The sequence below is a fragment of the Nomascus leucogenys genome, chromosome 11, assembly GCF_006542625.1.
Source record: "Nomascus leucogenys isolate Asia chromosome 11, Asia_NLE_v1, whole genome shotgun sequence".
Classification (NCBI taxonomy): Eukaryota; Metazoa; Chordata; class Mammalia; order Primates; family Hylobatidae; genus Nomascus; species Nomascus leucogenys.
Genome location: NC_044391.1, coordinates 23,783,052 through 23,795,521, shown reverse-complemented (window position 1 = coordinate 23,795,521; position 12,470 = coordinate 23,783,052). Strand labels below are relative to the sequence as shown.

Genomic DNA, 12,470 nt, shown 5'->3' with positions numbered 1-12,470 from the left:
AGTTTTAACTTTGACTCAGTACTCCAACGAATGTAAACTATTGGCCTAAAGCAAAAAGCAAGCTTTACCATGATGAACATATACATAACTGTCACCTAAATTCTGATATCTAAAATATGTGTTAATTCTATTCCTAACTTTTTCTTTGGTTTCTCCTTAAATAATGTACTAGAAAAGCAAATATGTCTTAACAGTCTCCAGGTATTTCACTATTATTATATTATCTCTTGATCCATTTCATTTCATCATATTAACCACCACCAGTATAAGTACCTTACATGCTGTCCAAACTTGACAATGACCCTGCAGGGTAGATGTGTTACTACTCTAAGGGTTTGGTTTGGTTTTGCTTTGCTTTTTAACTGACCATTTTTGGGAGCAAACTTAAGAGTGGAAAAAATAAGCAGTGTCTTCAAGTTCTCACCTTTGGTAAATGGAAGTGAGAACTTGAAGCTAGGCCTCTCAGATTGCAGAGCTCATGGTCCCAGGGGTAGTACAGGGTAAAAGTATAAGTTTTGGGTAAAAATAGTCTGACCTGGAATCCTGGCTGTGTGCCCATCCTTCTCTCTGCCTTTCTCTCCCTTCCTTTACCCTTCCCAACAATACTTCCAAATGGATAAAAATCCATTCATGGAATTTTCCTCTTATTTTGTTTTCTATATTTATAAGCTTCTTTTAAGTCAAGACAAAGATTAAACTTATGCCTTCTAAACTACCAAAACATTTAATCAAACAGTGAGATTTGGGTGTGTTGTCCACTCACCCAACAACAGAAGATAAGCACCTCAGAAACTGGAAGTTACTAAAGTAACTTGATTGAATAGCTACAATAAATTGTATATAATAAAAAAAAAAGATGTACAGTATAATTTATTTTATCCATATTAAACAAAATGCTGATAAAATCATTTACTGTTTTTATAACTATTCTAAATATTCAATCTCAGCTACTGTTCAAGGATAATCAGTTAAGATATATAATTATACAAATGAAACAATTTAAATAGAATGATAAATACAATAATTTCGTGTTCTTTATTATTTAGCTTACTGTATCATAGTCATTTAAAGTTATATTTTCCATTCAAAGATGAATATTTTAAAACATCATTTTAAAATGAAATTCTAGTCTTGCTTCATTTTCAGGAAGGAAAGTATAAATATAATTAATTCTTAGAACCTAGCTTTATTACTGTAACTTGAAAATTGGTTAAACAGATTAATATTGACCATCTAGCATTAATTTCACAGTAAATTTAGACAGACCAATGTCTTATCTAGTTTGCAACTAATAATATTAACAACAAAAAAAATTTATAAATTCAGACCTAAAGCCATCAGCACACACTTCTGGAAACTGGTACTATGTGCCACTTAAAAAGTCCTTTGGCCCAGTTACTCTCTAAAGGTAATAGAACATTTGAAGTAGCTGAACCACTTTCTTTGCTCAATATTTACCCTATGGTCACTGTAATCCTTGAAATCCCAAAGGCATTCCTGCCCCTTTCTTTTTATTCCAGTAATGTGGGATATTTATAGTTCAATTTTTAAAATAAAATAAAAATATTTTCCTACCAGAAGCTGAAGCAGTATCCTCGTTGTCATGCTTTTCATGCCATTCCATAGTCCTGTAATAGCTGAGCATAACTTCCCACAGTGCTTTGCACAGGTCTGCAAGGCATGGAATATAGCTGTCTGGTGTAACATGCTAAAGAAAATGAGAAGAGACAACTTTCAAATTATTATGTTTACTCTAACACAGTTATAATAAAATATGTTATTAATAAAATATATTCAAAAATTAGAAATAACTAAGAAAATTTCTTCAACTGACATATCTAAAGAGAAAATTCAATGGTGAGAAAAAAAATTTTTAAATAATTCCCATCTCAACATGGCTTTTTCGTACACATTAAGAATATCCCCATATGCTGTGAATCAATCTGTAGTTACAGAACCATAAAGAAATTACTGAATTAGCAACTGGTCCCATAAATAGCAGTGTAAACATCCCCAAACGCATTTTTTGAAAGACATGATCCTAAACATGCAAATACAGCTTTACATAGCCTGGACCTCAGTCACAACTCGCAAAAAGGAGGTTGGATTTGCAATTCTATCATTTCATTTGTGTAAATTAAGTAAACATCTTTGACAATCTCTAAATTTTTTAAATCATACGGAATAGATATTCTATATCTGACAGTAACATTTTAAAATAACTTCTAACATAAACAAGGCTATGAAACAATATATGAACTCAAATACTCTCCTTAATGGAAGTACATGAATTTTGTTTCCGTTTGTAAAAACAACCAATTTGCCATTCTGCCCTTTTATTTTATTCTATTTTGCAGGCTTCCCATTTGTCATAATGCGGCAATTGCTCCATCATTTCAGATTTTCTAGCATTTCTTTAGTTTGTGATCAATCGACTACAACTTATGCTGATGAAATATTGAAAGTTGAAGACTCTGGTGTAAGTAAACTCCCCAAGATAAACAGCTAGTAGAAATAAGCTATAGCAAGTATTGCCATGGTGTATGGTTGATGCTCATGATGTCACAGTTAGTAGTGGTCCTTGCTCTTTCAAAAGGCTTTTTCTTCCCGTAATGATCTCTCCCTCTAAACTCATTCACCAAAACATTCATTTGGCAAGTAATAAAAATACTAGCTTACATGATTTACTACACTTCCATGTAAGTATATCAAATCTTTGAAACTAAACTAGGAAGTAGTAAAATAAAAAAGTTAAGCTCTGGAGTCAGACTGTGGGGTTTATGCCAAGAATGCTAGAATGGCTTAATCTTACAAAATCTATTAATATAATTTGCTCTATTAATAGGTCTAAGGAGAAAAATCAAATGATTATCTCAATAGATCCTGATTTAAAAAAAATTTCTCAAAGTGGGCTTTAAGAAAATTCAAAACCCACTCCTAACAAAAACATATGAGGCAATAAGAATGAATAGGTATTTCCTTAATATGAGAAAACTCTAAGGCACAACCCCTGTGGTCACAAAAAATAAATAAATAAATAAAAAAGATGCCCATTATCTCCACTACTATTTAACTGTTTACACTGCTATTTATGAGAACACCTGCTAATTCAATAATTTCTTTGTTTGATTCACAGCATGTGGGCTGGCATTTAACAATGATTCAGAAGTACAAGCTAATGCAATTAGACTACAGAAAACAGAGGCAAAAGAAAAGGATAAGAAAAAATGAAACTATTTATATCTGCTAATGACATAAAAATATGCCCAGAAATTCCTAGAGAACCAATAATAAAACTAATTCAAACAATAAAAGAATTCAGCAAAGTAGCAAGTTATAAAATTTACATGCCCAAACCAATGGCATTTATATACAAATAAACATGTAAAAGAGACACTGAATGAGAAACCCTCATTTATAATAACAAGAGAGAATTTTTAGGAATTTAATAAGAAATTATTGAAAACCAAGAAGAAAACCATGAAACACTCCCAAGAGACATAAAAATAGACTTGAACAAATGGAAAGAAATCCCTTATTCTTGGTTAGGATGTCTCAACATCATCAAGATGTCAATTCTCCCTAAGTTAATTTATAAATTTACTGAGATAGCAATAAAAAAGTACAGAAAAAGATCTGGTCTCATATAAAAATCTGGTATATGATAAAGATGGCATCGCACATCACTTAGATGAAGATAGTCTTTTCTTCACAAATAGTGTTGGGAAAATTGTATAGTTAGCTGGAAAAAGATAAAATTAGACATATTCATCCAGAATACGTAAGAATAAACTCCAAATGAATAAGAGATGTAAATGTCAAAAATAAAACTATACTAGAAGAAAACATGAATCAATTTCTCTCTAACATTGATATGGAAAAAGACTTTCTAATTACCACACAAAATTTACAAGTAATAAAAGTAACATTTGATTTTACTATATAAAAATATAAGTACAATTTGTATAGCAAAAAAACACCATATGTGAGGTCAAAAGACAAATGACAACTCTGTAAAATATTCACAACATATATTCACAATAAAGAGCTGATATTCCACATTTATATAGAATTCTTAAAAGTTTGAGGAAAAAAAGACTAAAACTCCTATCAAAAAAATGAGAAAAAATGCACATGAACGCACTTCATAAACAGAGATACAAAAATGGCCCTTCAACACAGAAAAGCATGTTCAGCTTTACTTGTAATAGGACAAATATAAGTTAAAACTACAATAAGATGCAAATTCTCACCAATCTCAAAGATTCTCACCAACCTCAATCTTAAAGTTGACCACTGACAAAGATTCTCTCCTTAACCAAACTCTAGTCAGGCTTCTCTGAGCTATCTTCTTAACCATGGCCTAAAAAAACTTGGATGAAACACCTAACAGAGTTTCTGATGGCTCAAGCCACATCCCTAGGATGACTTCAGCCCCACCTTAAAGTGCCAGCCTCAAAAAACTCAAGGCTGCCAATGTACTTGAAGAAAAATCGTACTGTTTGTTCCAACATCTGAAGACAGGGCCCCTGTCCCCCCGTCTCTGTGAGAGGGTAGGAGCCTAACCTCCATAAACATCAGTTAGCAAACACAAATGGGTTTCACGTGGACCAACTCCCTTCTCACTTGTTGTAAATGTTCACTTTTCTGACTCCACTAAGCCCCTGCTCAAGCCCTTCCCTCATTTTCCCTTTAAAAAATGCCCAGTCACCACTGTATAAATCAAAGTTGAATCAGTTCACACTGGACTCTTTTCCCTATTACAATAATATCTTCTGACTAAAACCTGTCCTCAACACTTTAACTAGTATCTGGTTTTATCTTTGACATCATATATGCTCTGTTGGCAAGGCTGTGATGAAACAGGCACTCTCATACATTGCTGATGCAAAATAGTACAATCCCAAGGAGGAGAATTTGTCACAATCTAACAAAACCTACATGTGTATTTTTTCTTCAACCTAGCAATTCTCCTTCTAGGAATTTATACTGAAGGTATACCTCAAACAGTGTGAAAATACATATGCACCATGTTATTTATTAAAGGATTATTTGTAATTGCAGAACACTGAAATATATTTAAATGTCCAAACACAGGAGATTGGTAGAACATTATTCATACATACAAAAGAGTACTTTGCAGCTGTGAAAAACAATTTGGGGTAATCTCTCACATTTACTTTTATAACCGCTACCCTTACAATGAGCCAGTCTTAATGTTTTCCCTTGGTGATATGGTTTGGTTGTGTCTGTCCCCACCCAAATCTCACCTTGAATTGTAATAATTCCCATGTGTCAAGGGCGGGGCAGTTTTCCCCATACTGTTCTCATGATAGTGAATAAGCCTCATGAGATCTGATGGTTTTATAAGTGAGAGTTCCTCTGCACAAGCCCTCTTGCCAGCACCAGGTAAGATGAGACTTTACTACTCATTTGCCTCCCGTCATGACTGTAAGTCCTCCCCAGTCATGTGGAACTGTGAGTCAATTAAACCTCTTTCATTTATAAATGACCCAGTCTTGGATGTGCCTTTATTAGCAGCGTGAGAACAGACTAATACACTTGGTTTATTTTTAGCACATAATTATACCTGACATACCTCTTATACCATACACATATGACGAAAGCCATTACTAATGCACAGGGTCAGGAAAAGACTAAAAACCTTTCCCAAGAACAAGGCAAACCAAAAATCCCAAAAAGTTCTGGGCTGCAACTCAGCAATCATACACCCGAATAAAGGTACTCCTCTACAAGTCAGTAGTTCTAACTTTTATTAGCCCAACTTTGCATAAATGTATATATTATGCAAACAAATTAAGTATAGCTCAACATTCTTTCTGGTAGCTAAGAGAAAGGCAGTGTTAGTCATTTTTTTTCCCAAAGAAAAATTATGACTGTACAAATAATTGTGTTATAATTAATTTCTATTATACTTGTCACAGTTTAACCAGAAAATTAAAACTTAGACCTACTATCTTCTATTCTCCACCCAACCACTGTCCATCTCATTATATGCCTATTTATTTGAAAAAAAAGAGGTCCTTCATTATCTTATCTCTTGAGGATTTGCTGAAATTTAATGGGTTTGGATGAGATATACACACACAGATGTTTATGTGAATCTTTTTTTCATAAAAAGTTAAAGTTACTTAGTGAAGCTATAGCAAGCCTTTCTTCTCACTGAACTGATTCAAGTGTAAATAATCCAGAGTTCTAGCTAAACCACTGCACATACCTAAACATCTCCCAAAAGAACCTAAATTTATTATCTTCAAATATATTCACGTGTACAAACATAAGACTATGATCTACACAGCACCAGCAAACAAGATGACTCTTGCCTAAGTTCATATCCTAAAATAGGAACAAATGTAAAGACCATTTTATTAAATACATATACAACAAATAGTTTAAGGAAAAAAGGCAAGGTGGGGTAGATTTAAAAAAAAATGTTTTCAATAAATTTAAGCCCAGCTATGTTAATCTCTGAAGGTTATACTGGCAATAAGTTAAAAGAGTTATTTCCTTTTAAAATTGAGCCCCTTTCCATTATGTCATGCAACCAGCTGGTGTCAATTCTCACAGTGACAAATGTTTCTCATCCTTTTAAGATCATTTAAGTAAAATCATTTGCAACTAGTATTTTCTACTTTATAAAAATCACCTCCAAATTTCAAAAGAGAATTTTTTTACAAAGACATGAATGAATCATAACCAAAGAGATTCAATGAAGCTAGAGAATAAGCAAAAAATTACACAGGTAATCAAAAAATAAAAGGCAGGCTAAGAAGAGGAACCTGAGTGTTCCACCCAAATATCAGTTCTTCACATCTGCAGGGCATAATGGAAAGAGACCTAAATTAAGAATTGGAATCCCTGGATTCCAGCTGGCACTAGTTCCATAACTTACCAGTCACATGCCTTAGATAATAAACCACTCTGGTTCTCAGTTTCACCTTTCATAAACGTGTTAGAGATACCTGTATCTTCCTATTTCATCACTGGTTGAAGTCATTCATTTATTACTAAATACCTAACATTGAAACTCAGTTCAGGTTAAGGGGAGACTCATTTGGCATAATACTAGGAATATCATAGCAGAGGAGCACCATATTATAATCCCAGTTCTATGTTCACATCACATATGGAAAATAGCAATGAAAGTATGATTGAATCAATTTACAAAATATTCACATAGTGAGACACCCCCAAGAGCTAAATAACATATCTTGAAATTTTTTTAATAGATAAGAAATCGAAATTTAATTACCAAATATTTCTCCGTGTTCTAAAACTATTTTCCACTGCTACTCTTCAACTGAAAGCTAGTAGCTTCAATTTATGTAGCAAAGATTGTAAAGTGAAGGGAAAAGATAAAATAGGCATATAATCTTTGGGAAATATCCCAAGAAATACACAGAAAAAAAAGGAAATTTTAAGCATCCTAATTGAAAAAAAAAAATCCATAAACTCTGTAATAGAGACAACATACGTCTAATAAATTTGGCGATCATAAAAGGTAAACAAATATCCTAGGAGGAAGGATTTGGAGAAGATGAACAAACTGGATGTTCCATGCAAGAAGCTCATAGCATTTCCACTATGCTTCACATTCAAACACCACAATTCACTCCTTAATCCAATTTTGATTAACACTTTCACAAAATCCACAAATCTGATTTCCCATCTCTTATCACTGTCAGTTCAGAGTAACCCTTGGCACCTTCCATTTCTTCTATTAACCATCTCAACCAACCTACCTGATTAAAATAAAAATGATGAAACTAGCTTATCAAAACCAGCAACATCTGAGTCTTGATTATAAAATATAAGTTGAGGCCATTTTCAAAGAACAGTGTAAATCCAGAAATTAATATAAGCAGCCTTTATAAGTTTGAAGCACACAATAAAAGAATGTCATCTTCTGAAAGTTATTTAAATGCAAAGTAAAGTAGTAAATACGGGAGGAAAAGCTGCTAGTCTTTTGCTTTTTATTCTATAATTTACTTTAATACTCATAAGAAATCTCTATTACTAAATCCCTACAAAAATTTCAAAGTAAGGCTTTTTATAATAGAGCATCAAAATGAAAAATCTTAGGGATAGTTGTAATGAATTATTTTGTTCTTATTCCATGTTTTGATTTAGCACTCTAATCACATCCTAACAAACATAAAGGGAACAGATGTTTTGGCATCCTCACAGAGATCCAAAATTCCCAGTGCCTCCACCCCCCAAAACACACACACAGTGATAGATGGATTTCAAAAAACAACAAAGGGTTGGTTATCAGTATCTTTAGATGAATGCTGTTGGTACCATGAGCTCACTGCTGGGGAGAATCCTGCTTATCTGAGTGGCTTCTGAAAATATGCTGCTGGTCAAAACATTACCAGGCCCAGGGAGTTGAAAACATCTTTGGGGGTAACTCTGGACCTATGGAAGTTTCTGAGCCAGTATCTAATATTTAACTACTCCAATATCTAATTACTTCTGTGAGGGCCTAGCTGTATGAAATATGATTATCTTAAGAAGTTTCCAACCATTGGAAACCAGACAGGTAGTACTGCATAGTGGGAAGAGCACTGAACTAGATGAAACATGTTTGGGCTTGGAGCCCAACTTCACAACTTACTTGATCATGACTCCTGCATAGCAATTCATGTATTTAAACCCCAAGGGTTAAAGCAAATCTCCTAGAGTCCCTCTGAAGCTTTAAAAGCTATGAGTCTCCATGGACAAAAATATGCATATGCTTTTAGCAAAACTTTCCTTGCAACTCACTGGATTCATTCATGATTTAAAAACAAATATAATTGGGGAAAAAAACACTCATTCTCATCTACCAGGCATTTTATCATTAATGCTAACTATGTATATACACATAAGACATGTAATATGTATGATATAAATAATCCCAACTTAGAATTAAGTAACTAGCACCCGTTAAATTGTGAAATAAAAAGTTCTTCTTTAGTTGGCAGGTTATTCTAATTGCTGTTAAATGGCCTTAATCAAATAGACAGCTCAATATTAGAAAACAAGCAAAGTATGTATAATCAGAATATATAATTATCTTTCAAAGTTTCAAGTGATAAGATGCTATTAACCCTCATGCTGCCTGAGATCACACAAAAAAAGGCAGTGTTTAAATATAAAAACACTATCAAATAATCAAGTGTTTGGGAGGTTTCAAAAATGGTTTCCTGTTGGGCAAGGTGGCCCAAAAATGGTTTCCTACTAGTAAATTATTTTTTTCTTTCTGCTGGAAGCTGTGTGCCACCATATAAAGATAGGTTGGCTCTTTTTTATCTCCAATCCAATACCCCTCCCTAAAAAAATCACTAAGCAGTCTAAATTACATTGATAATGTTAAGAGTTCTTAGACATGAATATAGAGGCCTTGCCAGACCTGGGCCAGTTTCAAGTGAAGAGAACACCCCTCCACTTCCAGCCAAAACAGTAACACTAGTTACTCAGATAAATGGTTACTCAAAGCATGTGTTCCATAGGCACTCATTATTCCCCGGGTGCATTAGAAACAACCAAACCACCGCACTGAAAAATCCGGTTAAACCAAGCCAGACAATCTACTGTTCCTTTCACCTGCCCTGTGCTTTCCTACTCTCATGGCATTGCTCATGATATTTCCTTTCCATTCCTGGACACACACTGTTCCTGTTGTGCCTGTTGAAATCTAACACCCAACTTTTTCCTCCCTTGCAAACCTTAAAGAGATATTTTGACCCCTTGGATACCTTATGCCATTTGACCTTTTCTTACTCTACCTCTGATCATAATTAATGTGACCTTAACTAGATTATTACTTTAAAGTCTTATTTGTCCTTGCTGATCTGAACTGATGACTGAGTAAGAAAACTGACAATTGAGTAAGAAAAGCTCAGTAGGCCAGGCGCGGTGGCTCACACCCATAATCTCAGCACTTTGGGAGGCCAAGGCGGGTGGATCACCTGAAGTCAGGATTTCGAGAGCAGCCTGACCAACATGGTGAAACCCCGTCTCTACTCAAAATACAAAAATTAGCCGGGTGTGGTGGTGGGAGCCTGTAATCCCAACTACTTGGGAGGCTGAGGCAGGAGGATCACTTGAACCTGTTGAACCCAGGAGGTGGAGGTTGCAATGAGCCAAGATCACGCCATTGCACTCCAGCCCAGGCAACAGATGGAGACTCTGCCTCAAAAAAAAAAAAAAAAAAAAAAAAAAAAAAAAAAAGAAAAGAAAAGCTCAGTAATGACAAGGAAACTGGTTTACACTTAACAAGTTATAGTGCTAAGAATATGAAGTCTGTGTCTTCTACCAGCATCCAGGAAATAGTAACAGGCTAGCTTATTAATTTGCAAGTAGAATAAAATTTCAGACTCTTCATAATTTTTGATGATCCAGAGAGAAAATGGCAGGAAAAAAAAGGAAGAAACAAATAAACTTTCCTTACCTACCTTTTGGTCATTAAGTTTTCATTTTAAAAATTATCGAAACCTACTTAATCTAGAAATCATTACATAAAATTATATACTACAAAATTAGCTAGGCACTCCATATATGTGATAAGAATAAATCTGACAGCTGAATTCTTAGTTCATTCTGAAACTGACCTGAGCAAACCAAGTAAATGATAATATTCTTTGAAGTGAAAAGGTTTCTCTCTTCAACCAAATATTCAAATTTGCAGCATTCAGCAAGAAAGGTCTACTCACCTACCCAACCACATCAAGCAAATTAACCTCAACAATCAATGAAATGTCATTTAACCTCCTTACCATCCCAAACATGCCTGAGTGATATGCAACACAAATTATTTTTGATATGCTACCTCTGGCATCTGATAATTATAGTATTAAATAAAAGATAATCAGCATTCATGTGCTCAGGGAAAGGAATAAACGCAGACTCTGCTGATCAGGAGTGTAAATTGAAATACCATTTTTTATAGGGCAATTTAGGAAAGACAAACCAAAAGCCTTTAAAATGTAAAGCTTTGACAGACAATGCAATTTCATTTCTCGTGATTTGTCCTAAAGAAATAAAGATGTACACAAAGATTTAGCTTTAAGAATATTTACTACAGTGCTGTTCATAATGACAAAAGCTGGAAATAACATACATATCCAAGAACAGGAAAGCAGTTAATTAATCCACAGCATCTCTTACAGTGAAATACCATTTGGTCATTAAAAATTATGCAAGTAGCATATTTACTGAAATGGAAAAATTGTTATTTTTGTTTTTTGAGACGGAGTCTGGCTCTGTCCCCCAGGCTGGAGTGCAGTGGTGCAATCTCGGCTCACGGCAAGCTCCGCCTCCCGGGTTCATGCCATTCTCCTGCCTCAGCCTCCCGAGTAGCTGGGACTACAGGCACCTGTCACCACGCCCAGCTAATTGTTTTGTATTTTTAGTAGAGACAGGGTTTCACCGTGTTAGCCAGGATGGTCTCGATCTCCTGACCTGGTGATCCACCCGCCTCGGCCTCCCAAAGTGCTGAGATTACAGGCATGAGCCACTACGCCGGGCCGGAAAAATTGTTTATAATGTAGCAAGTGGGAAAAAAGTTATAAAACAGTTTGTGCAGCTACTTTTAAAAGCTATCAGCTTATATACACATTAAAAGAACCAGCTTTGCATGCAGACATATGCAATTTTTACTTTCTTCTTTTTGCTTGTGTCTTTTCCTACAATTAATGTTTTAGTTGTATAATTTAAAATATGCATATTTTTAAAAGAATGTATATTAATGATTGCTTAATTTGAGCCACTATTTATATAACTTACATTATGTCTAGCCCTATAAAGACTGCGAGTAACATAAAGACATATAAATAACATACCAGTTTAAGAAGTTGGAAAACAGAAAAGGGATAAGGAGGCAGCAGTTAATTCTATAGAGAACCCAAAACAAAATGGGTACTAAACATGAACATTAACTTTAGCATTAACTTCCTGCAGTTTATCATCCATAGTAAAGAGAGTCAATACACTCTCACAGTATCCGACGAGAGAAAATATTAATTCTTCACAAAAATCCTGAGGATTTAGGAACAGAAACATGTTTTCACTCAAAAGAAGAATCTGTCTTTGGGGTTTTATACTAATAACAAAATAAACTGTTATCTTCTACAGGGACCTTACTAAAGATATTGGTTGACTCCCAAAAAATTGACATGATTATAATTCAGTATCAAAAAATATTTTTTAAGAATGAAACTTTAAAAGCCTGTAAGAATGGAACATTAGCTCAATATTATAGTTTGTCTATGATGTACTAATATAAAGCACCTGTAAAAGTACACGGCTCAGAGAAGGTGCTCAGTGTTGGTTTTCTTTCCCTCTCACTTAACCTAAACAGACTCTAATTGTGTCAACACCACACCAGCTGGAGACAAATATGGCAATCCAATTACTAAGGAAATACCTCCAATGTGCCAGACACTATGAAAACACATAATGAAATA

General features: G+C 34.3%; 1 protein-coding gene across 2 annotated transcripts in view; it reads right to left on the bottom strand.

The window, feature by feature from the left end:
* VPS50 (VPS50 subunit of EARP/GARPII complex) overlaps positions 1-12,470 on the bottom strand; it is a 131,250-nt gene that overhangs the window by 69,153 nt on the left and 49,627 nt on the right. For both annotated transcript variants that reach the window (XM_030822092.1, XM_030822093.1), the window contains one exon: positions 1,576-1,708. In XM_030822092.1, the coding sequence (XP_030677952.1) occupies positions 1,576-1,708 (133 nt within the window). The remainder of the gene's footprint in view (positions 1-1,575; positions 1,709-12,470) is intronic.